This window comes from Heterocephalus glaber, unplaced genomic scaffold, assembly GCF_053883595.1.
Source record: "Heterocephalus glaber isolate CG9 unplaced genomic scaffold, H.glaber_assembly_v1.0 deba00001452, whole genome shotgun sequence".
In the NCBI taxonomy this organism is placed as follows: domain Eukaryota; kingdom Metazoa; phylum Chordata; class Mammalia; order Rodentia; family Bathyergidae; genus Heterocephalus; species Heterocephalus glaber.
This window is the reverse complement of record NW_028258302.1, coordinates 1,572,579-1,597,565: the sequence shown is the minus strand read 5'-3', so window position 1 is coordinate 1,597,565 and position 24,987 is coordinate 1,572,579. Positions and strand designations below refer to the sequence as shown.

The 24,987-nt window shown below is 49.9% G+C and overlaps 2 protein-coding genes and 1 long non-coding RNA gene across 4 annotated transcripts; 2 read left to right on the top strand and 1 right to left on the bottom strand.

The window, feature by feature from the left end:
- The first annotated feature begins 39 nt into the window (after positions 1 to 39).
- On the top strand, positions 40 to 6,050 carry LOC106008433 (uncharacterized). The gene is made up of 3 exons (XR_001182783.3): positions 40 to 229; positions 2,181 to 2,340; positions 3,302 to 6,050. It is a non-coding gene; the product is annotated as an uncharacterized LOC106008433 (long non-coding RNA).
- Positions 6,051 to 6,102: 52 nt separating this feature from the next.
- On the bottom strand, positions 6,103 to 21,139 carry P3h1 (prolyl 3-hydroxylase 1). Of its 2 annotated transcripts, XM_004871826.3 has the most exons (15): positions 20,575 to 21,137; positions 17,762 to 17,914; positions 16,578 to 16,767; positions 16,226 to 16,357; positions 14,854 to 14,993; positions 12,671 to 12,760; positions 12,353 to 12,405; positions 12,058 to 12,179; positions 10,247 to 10,374; positions 10,012 to 10,107; positions 9,388 to 9,538; positions 7,821 to 7,938; positions 7,345 to 7,420; positions 6,975 to 7,115; positions 6,103 to 6,595 (listed from the first exon to the last, which is right to left on the bottom strand). In XM_004871826.3, the coding sequence occupies exons 1-15, from the start codon at positions 21,037 to 21,039 to the stop codon at positions 6,440 to 6,442; spliced, it is 2,211 nt and encodes a 736-aa protein (XP_004871883.1). In that variant the 5' UTR covers positions 21,040 to 21,137; the 3' UTR covers positions 6,103 to 6,439. The 2 variants fall into 2 exon arrangements, with proteins under 2 accessions (XP_004871883.1, XP_012923643.1); XM_013068189.3 differs by lacking the exon at positions 6,975 to 7,115 and having other exon boundaries at positions 20,575 to 21,139.
- A 109-nt stretch (positions 21,140 to 21,248) lies between these two features.
- CUNH1orf50 (chromosome unknown C1orf50 homolog) lies at positions 21,249 to 24,768 on the top strand. The gene is made up of 5 exons (XM_004871827.3): positions 21,249 to 21,413; positions 21,532 to 21,647; positions 22,732 to 22,818; positions 23,922 to 24,053; positions 24,540 to 24,768. Exons 1-5 carry the CDS (start codon positions 21,335 to 21,337, stop codon positions 24,723 to 24,725), a joined length of 600 nt encoding a protein of 199 aa, XP_004871884.1. The 5' UTR covers positions 21,249 to 21,334; the 3' UTR covers positions 24,726 to 24,768.
- Positions 24,769 to 24,987: the final 219 nt, after the last annotated feature.

Here is a 24,987-nt window from a genome sequence, read left to right as displayed (position 1 = left end):
ACCCCCACCCCAAGAATAGAGAAGGGAGGGGCTAGGAAGAGTGATCCTGCCTACTCCAGGCTTTTCTACCCTTTAGGAGCCTGACTCAAGTCCCCTAAAATTCTCATCCCTACCCTGAGCACCAGCTCTTGAGATGATGGACTTTGCTCCTGTAAGGGGATCTGACCCTTGAGGTTCCCTGCCCTCTGCCTTGAGGACTGAAAGGAAAAGGAATTCCAGCTTGCAGCAGGTAAAATTTGATTTAGACATCAGGGAGAACCTCTGAGGCCAGATGTGGAGAGGCAAGGCTGGGAATTGAGTGCTGGGGAGAGGGTTTCTGGGGAGCTGGGATCCATGTACACCAGAAATAAGGAGGCCAGATGGCCAAACCAAGGAATATGTACTATGGGGTGTGTTTGAGATCTGAGAGGTCAGAAGAGGGGCCCCACTGAGGCTGGGCCAAAGCTGGCTACAGGCCGCAGGGGACCTGGCCGGGAGCTGGGAGACAGCACCAGGCTTCTGGCATTGGCCTAAAGGAAGGCGGATTGCTCAGCCCATTAATCCCCTTGCTGACTGGTTCAGCAGCTCCTGCTGGGACCTGGGGCAGTGGGCTGGGCCCCCAGCTCCAAAACAGCCTTGGGGGAGCAGTGGCCTCTGCATATTCCTGGGGTTCAGGCTGCCCTCTCCTAGAGCCCCGCCTTTCCCTTCTATCGCATTAGAGCTCAGCCCTCCGGAACAGGGGAATGTTTAACTCTCCTCGAGCTCATTAGCAATCCCCTCACGTCCACTTCAGCTCCATGGCTCAGAGTGGGTGCAGGAGGAATGTTACACCCCTACTCTCACTCCTGCAAGACCCTGGCCACCCCCTGCATCCCCAGCAGCCCACTCGCCTTTCCTGGCTTGCACTGGGGGACTCCAGGGTCCTTCTGTGACTCCAGCCAGTTTCCTCCCCCATAGCCCCTGTACCCCTCCACAAGGACAAGTCCCCAGCCTGCTCCCTTACATTCTTCACATGGCTATGCAAACGAGAGGGTGCCAGGCACCGCACAGACAATGGTTGCCCTGTGTGCCCGCCTAGGGAGTGGGCCCCTGGTATGGCCTGCAGCTCCAGTCCAGAGCAGGGGAAGTGGTCTGCCCTCTGAGGGGCCAGGGGTGGGCATTGTCTGGCCTTCGGGTCTGTACACCAGGCCCCTCTGATCCTATCAGGAAGGTCAGAGCCATGTGGGTCTCTGTCTACACAGACCTGCCTCCTGATGTGGCCTGTGGGTCCCAAAAAGCCAGTGGGGTCTAGAGTGGTGGCTGGGAAGTCAGCCAAAATTGCCACAGATAATGACATGACAGTAGAATCAAGGGGAGCTGAGGCTATTGCTAGAGTCCAGAGCAGGGAAGGGGACGAAAACTGAAGACTACTGGGGACAATGTGAGCACGCTGTGATTGGTGCTTCTTGTGTTAATTCCTCTAACAAGCCTCCTCTGGGGTGGGGTGGGGGACTCACCCGGTGGGGAGTAGCAGGAAGGGCTTCTCTGGGATGTGTGTGGTGCCAGCTCCTTGGCTTTCCGAGGGAGACATTGATCCAGATTGGGAGGGGCAGCAGGCATAAGATGCTCCTTATAGATGACCTGAGCTGATCATGGAGCCTCCGTGTCTGTTGTAGTCAGGGTTTGCAAGGGAATAGATTTAATATAGGAACATAATTTATAAATATTTTATAATATTATTTTATAATATTCACTCAAAAAGTCAAAAGCAGAGGAGAACAAGAGATCTGTCCACACACCAGAGGCCCAAAGGATCCAGCTGAGAGCCTGGATCCCACAGCAGTGGCCACACAAGTCCAACTGAAGGCTTAGAGTCCAAGGCAATGTCCTCCACGAATCCAGCCAGAGGCCTAGAGCCCACGGCAGTCTCATTCCATATGGAGGATCTGCACCGGGAAGGCCCAAAGGCCAGTGGTGGGAGCTAGAAAGCCTGCGCCGGTGGAGTGAAGGATCTGTGCCACCAGGCTGAGGGATCTGCACTGGAGCTAGGAAGTGATGGTTAAAAAAAAGATCAGAGCTTCCCTGACGAGAACAGCAGCCATCCTTGGCAACAGCAAGGATCAGAGTTCCTCTGACAATGAGAACAGCTAAGTTCACATCAGGAAAAACAGCCATGGCAAGCTTTTCCAAGAAAATCAATAGCCTATGATCTTTCCCTCCAGGTCTCTTTTTATGCTGTTGGCAACAATCCCCAGGTGGGTCTTCCATGCCTGGAGCCACACTGATACCATTCAGCTGGGTGTTCCAAATTGACCATCAGTCCACCACAGTGTCTCTACCTCTAAACACATCTGTCTCACAGAACTGTAAAGGTTGAACAAGGTAAGTGATATCTGGGGAAGGTGGGGAGCTGCACTTGGCAGCTTCCGGGAGCATGCTGTTCCCAAAGATGAGCCCCATCTCTCCCTAAGCTGGGCCTTGGTCCCTTCTCCTGCCTTCTGCAAGTGCTTCTCTTCAAAGAAGACCCAAGAGTCACTCCGGCCTCAGGAGGCCCAAGTGAGGTATCAGATCTCTGGAGCCTAAAGGCCACATAGAAATGGAGTGTCAGAGCCACCCGGAGCCTCAGAGACCACCTGCAGCTCCCTCTGTTGATAACTCAGAGAGCTAAGAGCCAGAGAGGAAGAGACTGCTGCCCAAGGCCAAACTCTTGCAGCTGTGAGGTCCCAGAAGCAGCAGGAGGCCTGTCTGCTCCTCCATCCTGTGCTTCCAGAGCCTCTGACGCCAACTTCTTCCTCTGGAGCTCTTTTGTTTATCCTTTCTTGTTACTGAGGTTTTGAGTCTGTTGCACTAAAAAAGGTTTTCCTACAGTGTTCAAAGCCTTGTGGACTTCATGTCTTTTCCACAGTGGTTTTCTCTAACCGAGAATAACTTCCGTATCCCAGGTACCTACCCCTCCTGGTGGCCCATGCAACCCAGGCACTGCCAGGCATACAGAGAGCACAGGGAGGCCCAGGGTCCCACCCCATCCTTCCATAAGACCTATCTCAAATTTCCCTGAGGTCACACCGGTTACGATTTAAAACATGCTTTTACTTGTGTTACAAGAGGCTGAGGGTTCTTGGGGTTTTTTTGGTTTTTTGGTACCAGGGATTGAACTTGGGTCCTTACGCTTGCAAGGCAGGCAGCAGAACCACTGAGCTAAATCCCCGGCCCTAGGCAGAGGGTTCTAGCTTTACCTCTGCCACTGAGAAACTGTGTAACATTAACCAAGTCCCTCAGCTTCTCTCAGCCTGGTTCCTCAAGTGAAAAAGAGTTAATACCATTTTCCCTGTCTGGTTTCCAGGAAGTCTACCAGGATCAAGCAGTAGGTGAAAAATGCTGCTGGATCACATAAGATGCCAAAAGAACCACGGCTAATGGAAGCTTTCTCAAAGACCCCCCAGGACAGTGGCCTGCTCATGTCTTCTCATCTTGGGTGGCATAGACTGCCTGCAGCTGAGGACCCACTGCCACATCCTCTGCAACAGTGCCTTGTTGGCCAGTGTGTTGATGACTGACTGATAGGTATGAGTATTAAATGCTTTTGCCTCCTTCCTAATGGAACATCAGAGACCTTTCCACCAGCCTCTCCCATTGCCAGTTAGGTGGGTCTGATTCACTCTGTTGTAATTCAGCACATTCTCTGCAGCCACCATGGGAACTCTGGAGGCTCAGAAGTGGTGCTGGTCTTACTACCCTCAAACCAGGGTAATGAGGTTCTCGTGTAATCACAGGCCCAGGCAGAGGACTTACCACAGACCACATAGCTGGAAGGCAGAACCGCCAGCAGTGTGGCCGCCCAGGCATGGTTAAGCACCCTGATCTGAAATCCCATAATACTCTGCAGATTCCCATTCACTGCACTTAGTGCCCTATTGGCCTCCTTCGTGACAATAAACATCTCGAGGCCATTCTAGCAGCCTCTTGGGTCCCACTGCCTAACCCAGGACAAGGACACTTCTGTGGCACACAGCACACAGCCCAGTGATGCCCTTTGGCTCTCTGTGCAGAGGTCTCAGGTGCCCTGTTGAGAGCTCTGTGACTGCCTTGGGTTATGGAGACCTAGGGCTGTCACATCCAAATCTCCCTAGGTTTGCTAGGTCACCTCTCATCCCCTCTACTGCTCCCATGGGCTCTCTCCTTCCATCTCAAGCCAACTTCCTCCTGTCACAGACATGCCCTTACATATGCTTTCCAAACATGGACCTAGTGAGCAATCATGGCTGAATCTCAGCAGGCCCCTGCCATCACTCCTGCTTCTGGGACAACTTGCCCCAGCCTAATTACAGACACTTATCTTGGTCTTGTTGCTATTGAAAACATTTGGCCTTTTGTGAGCTCAAGAGACATACTCTGCTCTCTCTATGTGGTTAGCATATGTTGAGACTGAAAAGGTCATCTGCTTTGATGTGGAAACTTCCAGAAAATCAGAATGAGACTGATGTAGATTTCTGGAATGTTGGGTGTCTACCGTGTGCCAGGCGCTTTGTGAGCATCCCCTGTGAGTACCCTAAGCTGTGGCGAGCAGTGTGGACTGTGATCCCCTTGTCCTGGTGAAGAAACACACTCGGAGGCTGCACAACTTGAAGGTCATACAACTCCAAGTGGGAGAGTGAGAGTCACCCTGCTCAGGACATGGGTAAAGTTCATGCATTTTCCTTTAATGTGGTCTTACTCTGCACAGTAAGTCACCCAGACAGGACACGGGATCAGCAATGAATGGTGACTGGCTTAGGCCATTCCCTATGGCAAACTAATGTTTAAAGCTATCCCCCCACTTGAAAAACCATCATTTCATGATCACGTCTCTTTCTAGTTCATCTTTCCACTTGTGCTTAGTGCCAAATACCTGAACAAAACTTCCACACCCATCATCACACCTGCTCTCCACCCACCCACCTTCTCAACTCCCTGATCCATCTTTCACCCACGCCACTCCCCCCAGACATCTCTTGTTGAAGTGTTTGCGGATCTCCCTGCTGCTGAATCCAAAGTCGGATCCTCAGTTCTTGTCATGCTCACCCTCCAGGGACCATGTGACACCACACTCCCTCCCTCCTTGATACCATCAGACTTCAGGATGCCGTCTTTTTTATGGTACCAGGGATCAAACTCGGAACCTTGAGCTTTCGAGGCAGGTGGTGGAATCACTGAGCTAAATCCCCGGCCATACGTTTCTCTTGACTCTGGCTCTCAGCTACAGGTCCCACCATCCTCCAGCCCCGCTTGCTTCCAAGCTGTTTTCTATCTCCTCTCTCTCCTGCTTTGAATGGCATCAATGAGCTGCTCACACTCAAGCTGAGCGCGCCTAAACCAAATTCTGGGTTATGTTTATTATCTGTCTCCCCTACAAAATAGAAGCTCTATAAAGGTGGTGGCTTGGGGGCTGGGATATAGCTCAGTGGTTTTGCCACCTGCTGTGCAAGTGCAAGGACCCGAGTTCGATCCTTGGTACCAACAAAAAAGGTGGTAGCTTATTTTGTTCCCTATTATATTCTCAGCACCAGGAACTTAGCTGATGCTCAATGTGTTTTAGTTGACTGACTAAATGATTACTCAAGAGTGCAGATTCCTACACTTCCTGCCCTATGACATCTCAAGCATGGTGTAGGTGATGGGCTCAGTGCCAGGGACATGGCCAGAGGAGCTGAATCTCCAGTTGCATGCTATCTCCTAGAAGTGCCATCCTGCATAGGGCGGCCCTGAGGTATGGGGCTTAGAAAACAGCCAGTAGAGCAGAAAGCATGTGGCTGCCACGGGGACAACACGCCAGAGCACTGCTGACTGCCACTCCCTGCCAGAAGATGATTAGTGATAATCCCAGCCGTTCATTCAGAGGTTTACAGTTTACAAAGTGCCATCACATCTGACACTGTATCTGGGCCACACAGCTGCCCCAGAAGGTGGGCAGAATGAGGACTATGATTCCTCTCATGCAGACAGCAACCCCAAGGTACCTGGCTAGATGTCCGGACTGGGGCTGCACAGGAAGAGGCTGGGTTGGGTTCTAGCCAGGCCTCCTAGTGTCACAGGACATTACATCCTGACCAGAGCAGTTTCTACCAAGGGAAGTCGCTGGGGCAGAATGGACACATTTCCACTCTCTCAACAAACCAAACAAGAAATCACCAGTCATTTATTCTTTGGTTGTCTACAGAGACACTTAAATACTTTATTGGTGACACACAGTTGCCTGTGCAGGCCCTTCCGTGGCTCTGGGCCAGTTTCTGAGCCTTCAGCCAGGCCCGCAGGGTAGTGGTATCCTTCCACATCCGCTCCAAGAACAGTAGCACCACGCAGAAGGTGATGAGCAGGATCCCCTCGGCTGGGAAGCAGACCAAGGCTTTCCTCTGGTCCATGGCCCTCAGGGGCTGGACAGTCCAGCATGCAGGACAGTTCCTTCCCACAGCCCACTCACTCGCCCATGTGTGACCTAGCATTGTCATAGTTCATCCTTGTGCCCTGACTCACTGCCTGAGGCAGACTCCTGTCCAGGATGGGGCACATCCCCTGGGGCGTGCAGGGGCTGCTCCAGGGGGAGGTCCACTTCTTCTGGGCTGAACAGCATCTTCACCAGATCATCCGCCTGCACTCTGTCCTGCAAGGACAAACCCCACCTACTCAGAGAGGCTGGGGGCCAGATACCTGGCCCCCTTCAGCTGCTGGTTCCTCAAGAACAATGCAGCTGCTGCCCCTCTTTCCCAGGAGTCCCAGCACTCTGGGGAAGACAGCTGAGATGTGCCCAAGGAGGGAACCAAGGACTCAGCATCGCTCCTTGCTCAGGGCCCACCCCACCTGCACACCGCTGACACGTAAGGCAGGCCGAGGGAAGGCAGTGTGACCAGTGACAGCGCTGGACCCAGGAGTCTCAAGTGCAGCGCTCCTTTCGTGACCACACCTCCAGCAGCAGGATTTGGGGAAGGAGGAAGTGGAATCAGGACCCTCCCAAGAACAGATGGCAGCACAACTGTTCTTACGCGCTCACTGTGTCGAGGGTCCAGGGTGAACCACAGGGCAATGGCACAGCGCTGTCCCCTGGTGACAGCCTTCACTCCATGTGGGTTTTCAGTGCCTGAAGAGAATCCCACAGCCCGTCCACACTGGGGCTGTACCTCTGCCTGAAGGGGACAAAGTGAGTGGGACACACAGGGGAAGACAGAAAAGCCATGGGAAACTTCAGCTTGGTTTCCCGGAAGCCAGAGATAACAGTCAGTTAGGGCACAGCCGACGTATCTCAAAGCCTCCTGGGATGCGGAAGGGGCACTGGCCACAAGGAGGCCCAGCTGGTTTTATTATGCACCGGACTTGGGACATCAGCCCCAGGGATAAGAACAAAGGCACACTTACTGTCACAGTCTTGGCGTCCAGTTCGGTGAAATAAAAGTTTCCTCCATCGAAGTCCCCGTTTAGGTAAAGGATGGCACTGGGAAAGGCAGAGACACCTAACATGGCCCCTTTCCTCCCACTGCCCAGAGCCTTCACGTTCAGGCGCTTGAAACCAGCAGCGGGAGGGTGGCCTTCCATAGCAAAGCAGCTTGCGAAATGCTTCTCTGAAGCTGCGAACAGCTCGCAGCCCTCCCAACCCCCACCCTTGCCCAGGGAGTCCATCTGCTGTGCTCTGGGTGCTTCTGTGCCAAGTCCACTTGCACAGGCCTACTTGTCACACTCCCCCTGCCGGAGGCTGGGAGTAGGGACCGGGGACAGTGGGCCCTGGGCTGTGTGCACATGGGCTGAAGCTGGAGAGGCAGAGTGCAGGGCACGGAGGAGCCTCACAGGCCGAGCACAGGACTCCTGCCCCACACCTGCCACCTGCACTCATTCACCTGTAGTCCCGGAAGGTGTAGGCTGGGGGCTCCTTGATGCACATGAGGGTCTCTGCATTCAGGATGCAGTTGTCCACATGGACTGGATGGCTGCTGTCTTTCCTCTCAGCCTGCATCTCTGGGGCCAAGGAAACTCAGATTAGTGCTGGGGCAAGCAGGAGACACTGCAGTTCTACTGGCACGGGGTGAGTGTGGATTCTTCCCACAATGTGCTTGAGTCTATGGAAACCATCATGAACTGGGTTGAGGGCGGGGTTTCTCTGTCCAAGTCACAGCTTAGGGGTCAGGACAAGGCTGCAGGGTGAGCAAGGTACAGCAGGCAGGACTGTGGGACTCCAATGAGGAAGATCCCAGGCCAAGTGGCCTAACCCTGTTTGTGGCTCAAACTCTGCAAAACAGGAAGGCACAGAGAAGTGAAACAAAGGAGTTAGGAGAGCAACAGGTACAGGGTCCCGTGAGTCACAGGAGGAGCCAACTTTAGAGGGGCCACTGGGGGCAGGACACAGAAGAGGATGTACTGCATACCAGCTTAGGATGCAGGACGCACCTGCCTCAATGCACACACGGCATGGGGATGGAAGATGACTCTCCAACTGCCCCCATTTGTCCAGCCAGCCACTTCCATTCTTCCAACACCTCCCCTACAGCATCTCTCTACTTCCGCTGCTGGGTCCCAACATCAAGCCATCATCCTGGTCCCTCTAGATCACTCCTGATCAACTGCCCCACCTTGGGTTTGGCCTGCATTCACCAAATCTCTCAACAGAGCAGCAGCAAAACTAATCTTTTAAAAATGAAAATCCTGCTGAGTCCTTCCCTATCTGATGATCCTACCCTGGCTTCCCACCGTCTATACCAGTGCTCCCCTATCTTGAGGCTCAGTGACACATTCCTTTGGCTGTGCCTAGATTTTCACAGAACACCAAACATCCTGGGGGAGTGAGAAGCCACCTACCAAGGGCATGTTAGTGCCAGGGGTCCTCTGTTGGCAATGGTGTGACAGAGCCCACTGAAGCCACATGCGATTTCTACAGCTCAGTGTACCTCACCCCTGTGAGAAGGTGAAGGAAGGAGAAATAACCTGGCGCTTGCTCTGATTTGTAAAGTAAATAGCTCTTCCACAAACCTGGTACTTAACAATTAGGAACAGAGAGCTTGCAACATAGCTTATGACTGATTGAAGGCACAAACCACAAACTCTGGGACGTACTTCTCCGTGACCCGAAACCTTTCTTAGTTCCCTCAGTTCCTGGGCTACCCAGCACCTCCATCTCTGGACGTCTGCTGGTCCCTCCAGCTTGCACCAGACCCACCAGCTCTGAAACTCCAACATACTCAGCCTGTCAACTGCCCGACCTCTCAGGGAAGACTTCCGGACTCCTAGGTAGGTCGATGTGACTCCCTCCATGCTACGGTTGCTCTCAACACACCGGGCTGCGACCAGGCTGTATGTGCTGGTTCCCCAACCAGGATGAAGGGACACCACCCTATTCCTCTCCGAGTCCTCAGGGTCCAGCAGTGTGGGCAGAGCGTGCTCAGAAGAGGCTACAGGGGTGACGAGGCTCACCTTCGATCGCAGTGCGGCACACCAGGTGGGAGTAGGAGAAGTAGAGGGGTGTGTCCAGGCGGAAGTAGGACTCCATGACGCGCCGCACCTTCTCGGTCACATTGTAGTACAGACGGGCGCTCTGCAGAGGAACTTTCCCTTCCTGCCCCAGCTGCCAAGGAGATGGATCATTACTCCCCTTAATAACCTTCGTGGGCTACTACGGACACAGATATGAGACCCCATACCTCAAGCATCTCCCAAGCCCCTGTGAAGATGCAGCCTTGCTGCTCCCCACATCTGACACCCCGACATACTCTTTCCCCCTGCTTGTTCTTCTCATCATGAATAACCTGTGCATCCTGACTGGGATGCACCATTCTTCAGATAGCATCCCACAGCTCTGGGGATCAGCTTGTCTTGCTCACCTAATTTTATCATACTTGGTCTAACAGCCAGGATTCAAGTTAACCTCATTCAACATTCTCACTCCACGGCAACTGGAACGTCAGCAATAAGATGCCTCTTCTTTTTCTACCACAGTCCCCAATTCTTCCCCCAAACCTGAGATTCCCCTTTCCTCTGCCCTCAGAGAATCAGACAACCCCCTTCTCACACTTTTGAATGCCCAGAACTTATTTTTACCTTGAGGGCTTTGAAGACAGTGACGCCATAGAACTTCTCGTTGGGAGTATGTGGGGAGGTCTGGCCTCGGTAGCCATCTCCTGAAGTTGCTGCTGCCTACAAGGTCCAAAGACAAGATGAAGTCAGCCCGGCAGCTGAGGGCCTGAGAAGAGGTGGGCAGCTGTGGGCAGCAGAGGGCAGGCACAGACTCAATTTCTAAGAGGCCTTTGAAAGGAGGCCCTCTGCACCTTCTTACATTGGTCAGTCTCTGCAGCTCCTGGCACTCAGTGTCAGAGATCACGCCATCCATCACCACCCGCTGGGAGCCGTTCAAGACTTTAGAGTTCATGGTAAGACTGATGCTGTCGTATAGCAGGGGCCCTCCTGCAAAGCAAAAAGGCTGGCTAAGTTCTGCAGCAGCTCCCTTCATCACCTGCTTGTCAGGAATCAAAGTTCTGGTTGTTTCCTATTCTCTGGAGAACTCTCCAGCTCAGTCACTTCCACAGGGAAGGTGGTCCAAAGGATAGAACTTGGAGTTAAAGATGAGACCCAAGTCCTGGTCCTTGTTTCGCCACTAAATAGCTGCTGGCTCTTGGGCTTTTGTGCATGGCTGAGGTTACACACATTCTTAAGATCTGTGCTCTGGAATCAGAATTGAGTTTGGTTCCTGGATCCTCCACTTATTAGCTGCATGACCTGAGCCAAGTTACTCAATCTCTTTGAGATTGATTATATTTAATTAATTAAGCTGTTCTCATCTTTCAAACATCTAGTTGTAAGTTTCATGTTAACAATAAATAAGGCAAGTTAAAAATTTAGGATAGTATTTGACTTACAGTAAATGCTCAAAAATGCTGGCTACCATTTTTTTCCAGTATCGGGGATCGAACTCAGGACCTTGTGCTTGCCAGCCAGGCGTGGGGCCACTGAGCTACATCCCCAGCTCTGGCTACCACTGTACAGTCGTCATCAACATATCAACATCAAAGTCGTCATTTATGTAAAATAAAGATTTTAACAGTCTGCTTAACCCACCATTCAGGAAGTTATGAGAAGCAAGAGAAATAACAAAGCCCTCTGAAAACAAAGAAATGATGGACACATTCTTTTTCACACTATAATTTTGTTAGATTCACCATTGTCAATTTAAGCAATGGCAGGGCAAAGGTCATCATTTTTCCTTAGGGTTCTTTGGTGTCTCTGTACTGGGGACATTTTAGAGACCTGATTCCACCCTAACTAGGCCTCGAGGGTCAGTGAGCCCAAGGTAGTACGGTGATGGGTTAACACCTGAAGACAGCACCTTTCCTTTCCCCCATCACACAATGCCCAGCACAAGCAGACTGCAACGCTCCCAGAAGTTTAAAGAAGAGAGGCGACAGAGGCTTTGTAAGGTACATCTGAGGTGCTTCATGGGCACAGACGGTGGGAAGAGTATTAAGAGAGACAAGCAGGAACAAGAATGTGTGGGCTGAGGGGAAGCTCAGGAACAACGAGAAGTCCTGCTTGATGCAGAGAAAGAGTAAGCAGGGGAAGAGGTAAGAGGCAGGAGGATGGACTCAGGGTCCCAGTATCCAGAAGATGAGCCTGGCACCTGTGAGTGAGAAGGGGCAAGGACAGATGGGACTAGGAGAGATGGGTGCAGACAGGAGGAAGCCCAAGGCAATGGAAAAGGAAGAAGGCAGGAGAGGTGAGAAAGAGCAGAATGGAGCCATCTCGAGGCCTTCTCTGGACTGGAGGCATGGGCAGGGGAGGGAAGAGGAGCCAGGAGGCTGGACGATTCTGAATCCTAGTAACAGAGTTAAGAGTTAAGAGAGTTAAGAGAAAAGAGGTTGGAGTAAGGGACAGTAGAAGTCTGGGCTATCCCTGCTTACTAAAGTAAACACACAGGAGTCTTCCCTGGCTAAAGGCCTAGACTCAGGCAAAAGTCCCTTCGGTGAGTTAGGATGGCTGCAGAGGCAAAGTGAGTCCTAACACCCAACGCGTGCACTGGGGGCGGCTCTCAGTGAGCTGCGCACTGCCTAGCAGATATGGCCGCCTGATGTGCCCCATGCTCCGTCCTCTCACCTTCCCGGGTCAGCCTGCTCACATCCAGTGACTCCTTGGTCTTCTCTTCCACCAGGGTCTCGATCTCCTTCATGAGGTTGCCGATCTCCTTGGAGATGCGCACGGCGGTTTCCCGTTCGGACCTGTAAGCACAGCGGCTCTGAGGACTGGGCTGGGGCGGGCCCTGTGCTCCCACCCCAACTTCCCAGACTGGACCTGCCCACCCGTGGCCAGGAGTTCCCATCTGCCTGGGCGCAGGAAGCCTCAAGCGCTTCGTCACACCGATCCAATCATGCAGTTTCTTCAAGGGCCTCACTTCTGTTTCTCTTGCAGTCTCTTGGGGATCACCTCTTCTGGAGTCCACGTGTCCTGAAAGCAGACAGAGTAACAGGGTATCTTCCAGGTCTCAAGGCATGAGATGGGGCCTCCAGTGGCAATCTGTCTCACCGCTCGCTCCCTGTAGGAGATGAGGTGGGAGCTCTGGGAACCTAGGCTGCACCTCGCTGCCCAGGGTCCCGCTTCATCTTCCTTGCTATTGCTCATCCTCAAGGTCCACACATCCCACACTTGTGCACGACTCCCTGACCCCTCAGAGCCTCCTCCCTTTCCTTCTCCAACTCCCACTCTGGCTCACCGGATCCACGAAGGGGATTCCAAAAACATCATAAGCGAAGAAAAGCAGTTCCTTCTCCAGCAGGCTGCGCCGGCGGTACTCCTGGGCGCTCTGAGAAGATGAGGAGGAGTTCCCTGCAGCCTGGCCCTGCCACAACGCCCTGGGATGGCCTTCCTTCCCCGTGTGGCTGAGGTCTCCTTCCCACCATCATGATAGGTCTGCTCCCCAGTTTAGACAAAAGCCTCTCTTCTGTGCTCAAGGGCTCTTCCTGCCCAGCACAAGCGATACTTCTAAAAGTGGCATAACCAGGCTGCCCTTGGAGGAAAAAGCCTCCTTCTTCCCCTTCCCCAACTCCACTATTCTCTAGAAAAGAAAATTTGGTGACCTTCAGGGTATGTGGAAAGATGCTGCATAGGAGCAGAATTCCCCCTTGATATCTGTAGGAAGCTATGTCAGGCTGGGAACCCAGGTGCCAGGCAACTGTTATTCATTCAATCTTTAGAACCACCCCTGGGGTGTCATCCTCATTTTACAGGTGAAGAAACTGAAGAGCAGAGGGGAAGTGCCCCTTGTTTAAGGGGGTATCAGAGGAAGTAGGGGAGCAGAGACCTACAATCACACCCAAGTCTTTCTGGTCCTCAGGCCCATGTGCTTTCTACTCTGCCACCTGCCTCCCCTCAGACCTATCCCTCTCTGGGGACTGAGAGCTGCAGAACTGCTGGGCCTGGCACTCTGGCCTCTCATGTGTGCTTACCCAGGGCAGGGAAACTAAGTCCCTTCCAGGGTCACATGTTTCCCTAGGTGACCTGCTAGTCTCCAAGCAGCAGCAGAAGGAAGGAAGAGATAAAGAAGACGTCATCAGGTGAAATAAAAGATGGGGCAGTTTAAAGAGGAAAGTCTTAAAAGTACTCCTGTCAGCTACTGCAATTACCAAAGAAGATGGAAATAGTCTCCTCTAGGAATTTAAATTATTTGCCTCCTTCACCCAGTGCTAGACACCAAGCCACATGTGCTATCTCATTTAACCCTCTCCCGCAATTCAATGAGACTACTAGGGAGTGAACTCCACCTCTGTGCCATGTTCACTCAATCCTGGTTTACTGAGTGCCAGTGATGTGTATCAGGAACCATGCCAGCACTGGGGATAAAGCAAGAACAGATTCCAGTCACTGTGAGCCAGCCATAGGCCACTGAACAAGCTACCTCATCTACAGGCCCTCATCTTTACAGTGGCAGCTGCACTGATTAAATAAGATGATGGACTGAGGCCACTCAGAACAGGGCTTGGATCTGGACAGGACCTCAACAAACGCTAACTATCTTCTTTCCAGGAGGAGAACTCTAGCTAACAATGGTAGACTGGCCACATGGGTTATCATCTCTCTTTGTCCCAGACTCACTAATATGACCACAGAGGAGAAAAAAAACCGTGTATGTGTATGTGTATATGTATATGTATATGTATATGTATATGTACGTGTGTATGTTAAGCAAGACAAAGAGACCGCAAGAGCCATCTCAGAACCAGGTGGTCACCATCTAGTGGTCAGAGAGGAAAATTACAAGAAAGCAGATGACATGGGAGAGACTGGCAGTGTATTTCCACTGGATACTCAGGATCCACAGCTAGGAAAGAGGAACCTGGGTTTTTACTTCAGAGAAGTAGTCTTTGTGGTATGTGGATTTTTGTCCTTGTTTTATCTTTCTTTTTTTTTTTGGTACCGGGGATTGAATTTGGGACCTTGCGCTTGCGAGGCAGGCACTGGAACCACTGAGCTAAATCCCCGGCCCTGTCCTTGTTTTAGACTGAGATAGGAATAATGTTGAGAGCTGAGAGAGAACAGGACAAGAGCAAAGAGAGGCAGGATGCAGAGGAAAAAAAAGAGATGGAAAACCAATGAGTGGAAATATAAATCTAGCATGAAGGAAACAGTAATGGACCCCAGCCAAATGGCATCAAATGTTGAAAAGGGGGTGCCAAGAGGGGCAGAGCAGTGGCTTTACAGTTCTGCTTTCTGTGCACAGTCAGAGAACATGCACTGGGTCCAGATGAAGCTGTGTGGCTTTGGCATGTTGCCCACACACGCTGTGCCCCATCCTCTGAGTGACGAGACAAGCATGAGCCCTGTGTCCCTCTGGTGCCCCACTCTTCTGTCCTCTAGTTGGGATCAGCTGGTAGCCACACTCACTGAAGCAAATCTCACCTCACGGGGGCCAATGGAGCTGGTCTGCTCTCCTCCAAGCAGAGCTGCATAGTAGGCCAGATTCTGGCTCATCACCTCGTCATCAGGAAAGAAGAGGAGGTAGGTCTTGGCACATTCAATAGCTTGTGTATAATTCCCAACTGCAAAGCAAGAAAAAAATGGCTGAGAGGAAAAGGTCTAATCCTGGGTATCAAAAACCACTTACCATTCAGTCTCAGTGAAGCTCGAGGCACAGCAGGTCAATGTGGTGCTCCCTTGCTACCAAATACAATGGCCTGACTTGAGGGGAGAAGTAACATAATACAGAGACTAGGTAATTGATTTTCAGGTGTCTCATAGCCTCAATGCTGTCTATCATCAAAAAAGGAAAGAATTAAGACTCCTCTGCGTGCCCATCTCTTTGAAAATTCACAAATAATTAAAATACCTGGTAATATCTTGCCTCAATATACCCAATCATTAGACCAATTTCAGATGCTCACGTCTTACCTTTTTTCCCACGGATTCTCAGAGGGAAGATTACAAAGGCACATAGTGCTCTTTGGCAGAACAGTTCTTGTTTGTGTTGGTCTCCTTGATTCAAACTACTGACACTGTGTATTTCTGAATAGGCTGTAACACTCAGGGCACAGCAGGACTCACTCGGTAAAGACCTGCTGATTTGTTGATTGTCTGGATTTTTTTTTTTTGGTACCGGGGATTGAACTCAGGACCTTGCGTTTTTGAGGCAGGTGAGGTGCCACTGAGCTACATCCCCGTCCCTGCTTGTCTGGATACTGACAAGACCCCAAGAGCACTGGTGCTGTACTAGGCAGGATGGCTGAAAACGTCCTGTAAGCCGGTTTAAACAGCAGCACACCCTTACTTTTTTTTTTGGTACCGGGGATTGAACTCAGGTCCTTGCGCTTGCACTTGTGCAGCAGGCCTCGAAACCACTGAGCTAAATCCCCAGGCCCTTTACTTTTGCTATTACTTTAATTCAAATGCAAATTTATGTTACAGACGTGATGGGATGAGATAGAAGTCCTAGAATTCCAAAGCCCAGAGAAGAGCCAGACATGTTAAGGAGGTACAGTGTCTGTAACCCTACCTGTCTGGCTTTGCATTTTTTGTTTTATTTTTAATTGTTTTGCAGTACCGGGGATTGAACCCAGAGCCTCTGACTAAATTACATCCCTAGCCCCTTTTTTGCTTTTTATTTTGAAATAGGGTTTCACTAAGCTGCTTAAGTGATCAGGCTGTGCTCAAACTTGCAATCCTCCTGCCTCGGTCTCCCCGAGTGCTGTGACCACAGGGTTGTACCAACATGCCCGGCTCTGACTTAGCTTCTAAGTTAAGGTAGCAAAGAGAAAGGAAAGAAAGCAAGCCTTACTGTTGTAGTAGGCAAACTGTAGATAATTGTAATGTGATGGGAAGAAGTCTTCAAAGGGCTTTTCTCTACTTGGGTGAGAAGCCAGCTCGGTGACACAGTTCTGCTTACAACTGAGGACCTGGACATAATGATCTGAAAGGCATCCAAGATGAGAAATGACTAGAAAGTCACACTTTCAGGGTTCAAATTCTGATTATGATGGACAAGTTCAAGTGGAAACAATTTTCAGCCAGATTCTCAGACTTAGGAATTTAGGAAGGAATGAGGCTGCAGTTGCTTTGTAGGTATCATCAAAATAAGCTTTTAGCCTGGGAGGCTTTTAGCCCAGAGGTGGATGCAGAGCTGCACGCACCTGTGATGGCCTGGAAAAGGTCAGCATTGTAGTCTAGGTAGTTGTAGCCATCATAGTCATAGGGCCCCTCGCAGAGGGCACGGCACTCTTCGTCAGCCACAAAGTACTCCTGTAGTGCCAACTCCAGGTGGAGCACAGCTTCCTGCGGCTGCTCTTCTGAGTATAGTCGAACTCCTAGCCGGAACTCATGCTACTGGGAGGAAGGAGCACTCAAACTCATGCTATAGGGGAACTCCCGAGCCTAGCCCTCAGCCATCATCACCTGGGTCCAAATTCTTACTCCTCAGTTGTGGATGGAAAGGGGTGACTTGGGTGACTGCTACATAATAAAGGCCATTTGTTTTGGTTTTTGACACAGGGTCTGGCAGTCATTCAGGCCAGCCTTGAACTCCCTATGTAGCCCAGGCTGAGTTCAAATCTGAGATCCTCCTGCCTCAGCCTCCGGAGGGGATTATAGGTGTGTGCAACTACACCTGGCTCATGAACATCTTTTGTAACTGGGCTCTACATGTTCCTCTTGAAATTTACAAACATTTAACTTTTAATCTGGATGAAAGATTTATATGAGTTCATTATAATTTTTCTGTAGTTTTCTGTAGGTAGTGAGGATTCAACCTAAGGCCTCACACATGCTAGGCAAGCACTCTGTTACTGAGCATCATCCCCAGCCCCACAACAAACTTTGAAAAGTCATTCTGGCACTGGGGATGTAATTTCCTAACCCCATGGTGGGGATGGAATATGTGTCATTTTGATTCCGGTAGTGTTTCTAATATTCTCTTTTTTTCCTTTGGTGTTGGACTGGACCCAGGGCCTTGTGCATGCTAAGCATGTGCTCTACCACTGAGCTCCACACGCCCCCAGCCTAATTTTCCTATTTGTAAACTACTAAAATGTAAGAGAACATAAGAATGTTAGGTCAAAGGATGATGAAAAATAAATGTACAATGTAACACCAAATTAGACTTAAGAAATTAGATTATGGAAGACTTAAAAAAACAGGGCAAAATATCAATTACTAGTCTTCTTCAGAGGGGAGTATTATCAATGATTACTTTGCTTCATACTTCGCTATATTTTTTAACGGTGTACTATGAACATTTACTACTTCTGTCATCAGAAAACAATCCTAGTAAATGTCACTTTAAAAAGAGAGAGAGAGAAGGGGACAAAGTCTTTTTCACCATGTGGGGTTTGGCCTCAAGATCCTTGAAGTCGGCCTCCTTCACTCCGGACATAGTTTGGTAGTAGTCCAGGTTCTGCTGCATCTCCATGTGTTCAGGATTACCCACAAAGAAGGTGTGTGCTGCAGCTACAGCTTTCTCCAGCTTGTTTATCTAAGGACGGAGCACAGAATATCACTCTTACATCCAAACTTGGAAGGCTTGCATCCACACATGCAGTCCGTGATAAATGGGAAATCCCAGCCTCCCTAAGCCTTTCTGAGCTTTCAGTCAGTTTGCCTAGGCACTGGCAGCCCCAGCAAACACACTAGTAATGGAACCACAAGCTGGGCCAGTAGGAGCTTGCACCTCTGCAGCTCTTTCCCCAGTCAGCCTTAAGGCCTACCCAAATTACAGAAAGTAAAATGCTTTAGTGGTGCAAAGTTCTACCTTCAAACAAAGGGCATATTTTAGGGGGAGCTATGAAGACTAGCTACACAGGTAATAGAGTCTTAACATTTAAAGGTAGTTACTAAGTTGAAGAAAGTTTAAAGCTTCAAGGATTCAGGAGTAAGGAAGAGCAGATGACAAATAAACTGCGCTAAGAATTTTCCTAGAAAACTTCTTTCCTGCATAAAATACAATCAAGAGTTTTTGACACATTCAGGGCAAAGGTGGATGGCTGAAAAATTTCAAGGTCCTTTACAAAAGCCAGATATATTTTCTGACTCAAAGCCCAGGGCTCAAGAAGTTAAAATAAATGTCAATCAAAGGAAATCTAAGGGGGAAAATGTGCTACAGGCTACAATAATGCTCATCCACAGCAATAGACTCCAGTATATCAAAATAATATAGCTTCATATATAGGACCCAAAATAAATCACCAAAGATCCAATGTGCTCTGGTGTTGGATAGACTAGCAACACATCTAGGTTTAATGGCCCACTTTCTGTGATTTATATCTGCCCTCCAATTCAGTTCCCTAGTCTGTTACCTGGAGGTAGCACTCACTGCCTGTCTCATGGGATTGTGGAGGGGTTCAAAGAGATGACAGACATGTGGCTTTGAACACAGGGTGCCTCGCTCAACAAAGAAAGTGCTCAATAAATCAGAGCTGGTATACTTGATGTGCTAAGAATTTTTATTTTATTTTATCATCAGTACTAGTAAAAGCACACTAAAGGATTTGCATGGCTCGGTGATTCAAGGTAAATTATCTCTGACCCTTAGTTTCTAACTGTAGAATTAGAAATTCTCTCATCTGTCCTTTTATGGATTTACTCTCCCTTAACTTTCAATACTGCTCCTTTCTAAATTCTTCCCTCCCTTCCTCTTTCCCCAAACTGTTACCCCCGAGGCAGTAGGCACCTAATTTCCTTCTCTCAGATGGAGAGAGGCACAGGTTTCCTAATTCTAATTGTTTTTGCTGCTACTGCTTTCTCCCTCCCAGGCTTATTCTATGGCATCCAGAAATAGCACCATCAAACCCAATTTGGATGATGAGCTGCCTGAATCCTGTTGAATTCTCTTCCGAATCTGGCCCTGCTAGACTTTCTAGTCTCCTCTCCTGCTGTTCTCCACACACAACCCAGTAACCCAGTCACAGCTAACAGACTCCTTTCCTGCTTGGGTTCCACTTTCCCTCCTTCTGGAATGGCCACCCTTTGTCTCCCAAGCAGTATGTTGTTAGGACAGACATGCAGTCACCTCTTTTCTCAAGCCTAATATCTGGGAGATGAAGCTGGATCCTCCTTCCTTTGTGTTCCCAGTCCTATCTACACTACAGCGATTCTTAGCAACAAAGAAAGAAACAAGAGTAAGCATTTAATCACCTGTGTAAGGACTGGTATGTAGGATTCAATAAATGTCAGTCAAAGAATTTTAAGTGGCGCTGTTAAGTGATAAGACCAAAGCCATAGCACAGTTGTTCTGTACCAAAAAAAAAAAAAAAAAAAAAGCCAGTACTCTTCCAAAGTTACCAGGAGAAATGGTGGGGAACGGTACAAGCAGAATGCTCTTGCAGGGGTGGAAATCTGGGATCCCCAAGAGACTCAAAGTCTCTCTTTAGGTCGAACTGAAGGTCTGTTAAACCATGGACATAACAGATACCCAGCACGGCTCCTTTTTTTGCCCCCTTAAATAAAATGGTACTGATAGTGTGGCGTCCACCTCACAAGACGCCGCGAGAGTCTGGGTAAATGAGTTAATAAACACAAAGTGCCTAAAACAGTGCCGTGGAAATACAAGCTGGCCACTACCATCACCACACAAGCCAAGGCGGTCCAAATCTATTTGTACACTTGGACTTACGGCACAGTGGCATTCCTAAAAACACTCATTTTCTTTGGAAACTGACTAGCCAAAGGGTCCCCACAGGGAGGAGCAAGGCAGCCCCTGCCGGCGACGTGGCAATCCCACGTCTGAAACAGTGCTGCTGGACTCTGCAGCAGGAAAAGCATCACTAGAGAATGAACCGGAAGGAAGATCTGTAGAGAGCCTCTAGCTTCTCACTTGGACACTTACATTGAAATCAGAATGGGAGACCCAACCCACCGCTTTACTTCTCTCTAGGAGGTCTCCGGGGAACAAAAGATCAAGTTTTTCTTGGCCGGGACCCTAACTAACCTCAGGCCGAGTCCTTGGAGCTAGCAACTGCCCTACCGGACCAGCCGGGCAGGTCTCCAGCCAGATACCCTGCTCTCCCTGCGTCCGAGAGCTCCCCAGACACCCTCCCTCTCTGCAGACTTTTCCCTGCTACCCTCTCAGTCCCCCGGGTCGACGGCAAGCACTGTCTCCGAAGGACCCCGACGGCCCGGCTCCGGGCAGATCTGCACCTTGAAGTAGGCGACCTGCAGGTAGTTGTAGGGGCTCCGCTTGCGGAACTCCAGCTCCAGCTCCTCACTGAGCGCGTGGGGGGCCGGCGGCCCGAGGCAGCGGCGCAGGCAGGCGGCTCGGCGCAACAGGCCCCCGAAGAAGCGCAGGTCGTGCAGCGCGGCGGCGCCCGGGTCCGCGGGAAGGCTCGGGGCCGAGCCGGGATCCAGCTCCCACGGCAGGTCCGCGGCACACTGGGTGCGGCAGCGCAGGCGGAGGGCGCGCAGGGCGGCCCGCGAGCGCAGCGCACGCTCCATACTCAGCACCACCCCGGCCCAGTCCCCGCGCGCGTAGGCCGCCGTCCCCTCGGCGAAGAGCAGGTCGGGCGCCGCCATGTCCCACCCGGCCTCCGACTCGATCTCAGTCTGGGCGGCGGCGTCCGCGGCCGCCAGCAGTGTGGTCAGCAGCCTCCACACACGCGCCGCCATCGCCTCCGCAGACCTAACAGGACCGCTCGCTCACCCGGCGAAACCCTGCTCCGGAGGGGAAACCCACCTCCCACTCGGGGCGGTGCAGGCCCAGGAGGCTTGCCCCGCCTCTTTCCTTTCAACCAATCCGGACTCCGCTCCTCAGTAGGACCCTGTGCGTCCGCTGGAACCGAGACTCAAAACGCAGGCTGGTTGGGTTGCTCTGGCGCCCATTGGCTTGGGAACACGGAAGCCCCGCCCACCAGTTTTGTACGCACGCTCTTCTGGCCGGCACGGCCCGGGGCCAGGCGCTGCTATGGACTGTGCTGAGGTCCCCGGGCAGGCAGAGGGAGGTGTGGAAAGTCGAGGAGTTCCAGCAGAGGCTGGTCAGGGAGGTATGCGGGGCGGAGGTCGGCCGGGGTCAAGAAGCCGCCGTCGAGCTGCTTAGCCTCGGGGGCTGCGCGGGAGGCCGAGGGGGGAGCTCACGGCCTGTGTTTCCGCTGTGTGTCGCAGGAGCCCTGCTGGAGCGCACGCCGACCCCCGGCGGCTTGGCCCTGGTGAGCCCCTATCACACCCACCGGGTCGGGGACCCGCTGGACCTCGTGGCGCTCGCAGAGCAGGTCCAGAAGGTGAGCGGGCGCGGCTGGGCTGGGGAAGCGATTAGCTGTCTACGTTCGCGGGGAACTGCATAACGCTTTCCATATTTGTTATTTCATTTGCACCTTAGGACAACCCTGTGAGGTAGGCAGTACGGAAGGGTTTGCAATTACACATGAAAATCACTCTAACTAAAAATTTTCCGGATGTGTAGTCCACTCATTTTAAGCTGCTTCTCAGAAGAGCTTTATCTATTACATGGAGCTTGTAGAATTTAAAACGTCTAGGAGGGAGAGGACTCTGCAATTTTGTACTGTGTCCTCATTGATCGAACACAGTCTTCCTAAAACGAGAGGTTAGACATTGATTGCCTAAATTGGTAAAATAAAGAGGAAATGAAAAATTACAGAAAATGCTCTGGACATTTGGACACATAAATCTTAGTGCCACGTTTGACATTAGCTTCAGGCAATTTCTCTCAGGGCTCAGTTTTATCTGTAAAATGAACAGTTTGAAGTAGGAGAGCTCCTCACCTTAAGTGAAAAATCAAATCTTTTCTTTGTTTTTTTTGGTGCTGGGGGTCGAACTCCGGACCCGGCCCCTCCCCTACTTTTAATAAATGTGAAACCTTGCTACCATTTGTATCTTCTAATTTTCATTGTAAGACCCATCCTTGATTTTAGAAGTGTTTAAACATGAGAAAACGAAAGAGAGATCTGAGAAATGCATGGAGTTAGGCAGAGAACAAGGGAATAATGTATTAGGTGGAGGGGAGGGCATATTCAATATATTTGGTAGCAAGAGAGAACAGGGCATGGTGGAGGACTAAACAAGTTTAATTTGACTAGAATTCAGAGTGAAAAGGGTGGAAAGTAAGGGAATTAGACAAGGAGGAGGACATAATTCTGTGGTATGAGGTCATGTCAGTGTGGGCTTCTCACAAATTTTGACCTGGGCCTTGGAGTGAGTAGAAATTCCCATGGCAGTAGTGAGACTGGGAAGAATACTTAAGGTGTCAGTAAAGATGTTGATATTATTCTCCACGTTGAATCTAAATAAGAACATCATAGAAGTCTTATCCTTTTTCACCCCAGTTTGGTTTTCTTTCACTTGTAGGCGGATGAATTCATCCGAGCAAATGCTACCAGCAAGTTGTCAGTCATAGCTGAACAAGTCCAACATTTGCAAGAACAAGCCAGAAAGGTAAGGAAAAACTTTCAGGTAGGCTTTCATTTTCTTCCTTTAGTTCACAGAATCGGCCAAACTTGCTTATAAACATTATAGCTTATTTGTATTCAGTACCTTCTAGAAATGTAAAGGTTTTAAATAAAATAGGAGTGAACCTAAGAGGTTATATTAGTCTCTTTTGTTCCTGTGATGAAATGCCTGAGGCAGGCTAACTTTATAAAGAAAAGGTTTATTTAGCTCACAGTTTTAGAGGTTCAAGGGCATGATGCTGGTATGATCAGCTCTGGGGAGAGCCTGCGTTTCTGCATGTAGTTAATAGCAGGCACACGTGTAGGAGGAGAGATCACACCTCCACGCCGAAAGCCAGAGAGAGGTCAAGTTTTTGTAACAACATGCTCTTGCTCATGCTGAGGCTCTCCTATCCCAAGAACTCCCACTAGGAGAACAGTATTCCCTCCCAAGGGCAGTGCCCCCAGTGAGCGAAGGGCTTCCCACTAGGCCACACATCTCCTTTAGCTTTAGCTTTCACATCATCACACAGGGGTGCTCGAACTCCAAACTCCCAGGACATGACCCTTTGGGGGACAAGCAGCATCTAAATTGTAATGGAGGTTAAGTATAAGTTTCTGTTTTTGTTTTCCTCCACACTGGGAATCAAATTTATGACCTCAGCCCTTTCAAAATTTTTAAAATTTTGAGACAGCATTTTGCTAAGTTGCTAATTGCCTCAGCCTGCCAGAGTGCTGGGAAATATGAGGGGTGTTTGTTTGTTTTTCCAGGAGAAAGTTCAATAAGATAAAACCTTTTAAGGAAAAAAATGTTTTCATTCGTAAAAGAAATATACTTAGCATAGGGAAAAAAAAAAAGAAACTTAAGAATCACCCAAGCCAGTGATGTTCAACACTTTGAAATACAATTTTTCTAAAAGCATTTTTCAGCATAGTAGCATTCATCTAATTTTTATTTCTTCAGAATCATCTGGATCCTGGTAATGATCGATTGCTGTCAGGGAGCAAGATCCTAAGCATTGAACAGTTTCCAAGTTCTCATTGGGATGATCCCCAGTACGAGGGCTGTTACTTCCATTCCTTTATGTGTTACACCCTTGTGGTTCGCAGGTTCTGGAGGATGCCCACAGAGATGCTGACTTGCACCACATAGCTTGTAACATGGTGAAAAAACCTGGCAATATTTATTATCTTTATCAACGGGAGAGTGGCCAGCGATACTTTTCCATTATTTCTCCAAAGGTGAGGACATTTATTCTTTGCCCCAAAAATCTACTCCCATCTTTGAGAAATTCTTGGCATATGTATATGAAAATAGCCATGTAGATTGTTAAATGGTTTCCTAGAAAATTGAGGGTGGTGTAAGCTAGACATAACTCTAAAAAAATGCAGGTATGTTTTAACATGTTCCTGCTGGCTTGAACCGCGGGTAGTACATTTGTGACTGTCCCATGACACCCAGTGGGATAGTCATGCTTGTACCACCACTGGTGGTTCAAACCCATCTAGCAACGAGACGTATGAATTACAGCCCCATTGTGAATATGTTAAATTATTTCGTTGATTTTCTCTGAAGAGAGGGATCTGATGTATAGTGTGACCACCTTCCAAGGATGCTTCTGACTAGTCTGAAGCAAAAAGCCAAAAAGAAATATGTGGCATACATAGGAAAAACACTGTTTGTTTACATCCTACTCTGTTCAGAACAAACTCCTTTGCCTTCTCTAGGAATGGGGAGCAAGTTGTCCACATGACTTCCTTGGTGCCTATAAACTACAGCATGATTTATCCTGGACTCCATATGAGGACATTGAGAAGCAAGAAGCTAAAATCAGCATAATGGACAAGCTGCTAAACCAGCCAGTGGCCCTGCCCCCATGCACTGAACCCATTTTCCAGGGACTGAGTCACTGAGTGTGGACTATGACCAGCAGCTCTCATAAAGGCCTGAACGTCACCTCCTTGTTGCCCTTATTCTCTAACTTGGTGGAAGCAGTCATGAGAACTGAGGACACATAGGTGAATCTTGGGATGATGCCCTGTGAATGTAAATCTTGTTGTTGTTACTGCTTTTAATTAAGCTGATAAGGAATCGCAGCACTCTTTTGGGGGATCCTCTCAGGGCCACTGATAACCAGCGAGTTTCAGAGGACTGGCCAGTCAACTTTCCTTCTTC

Bases quoted from the DNA above. Each gene is read 5' to 3' on its own strand.
- P3h1 (XM_004871826.3), bottom strand. From the start codon at position 21,039: ATGGCGGCGCGTGTGTGGAGGCTGCTGACCACACTGCTGGCGGCCGCG. The intron at 16,358-16,577 runs GTGCGTGCAGCT...GATGCCTTTCAG, and splicing joins CCTTTTCCAGGCCATCACAG to ATCATTATGTCCAGGTCCTC. The intron at 12,761-14,853 runs GTGAGATTTGCT...TCATCTTCTCAG, and splicing joins GCTCCATTGGCCCCCGTGAG to AGCGCCCAGGAGTACCGCCG.
- CUNH1orf50 (XM_004871827.3), top strand. From the start codon at position 21,335: ATGGACTGTGCTGAGGTCCCCGGGCAGGCAGAGGGAGGTGTGGAAAGT. The intron at 21,648-22,731 runs GTGAGCGGGCGC...TTTCACTTGTAG, and splicing joins TCGCAGAGCAGGTCCAGAAG to GCGGATGAATTCATCCGAGC. The intron at 22,819-23,921 runs GTAAGGAAAAAC...TGTGGTTCGCAG, and splicing joins TGCAAGAACAAGCCAGAAAG to GTTCTGGAGGATGCCCACAG.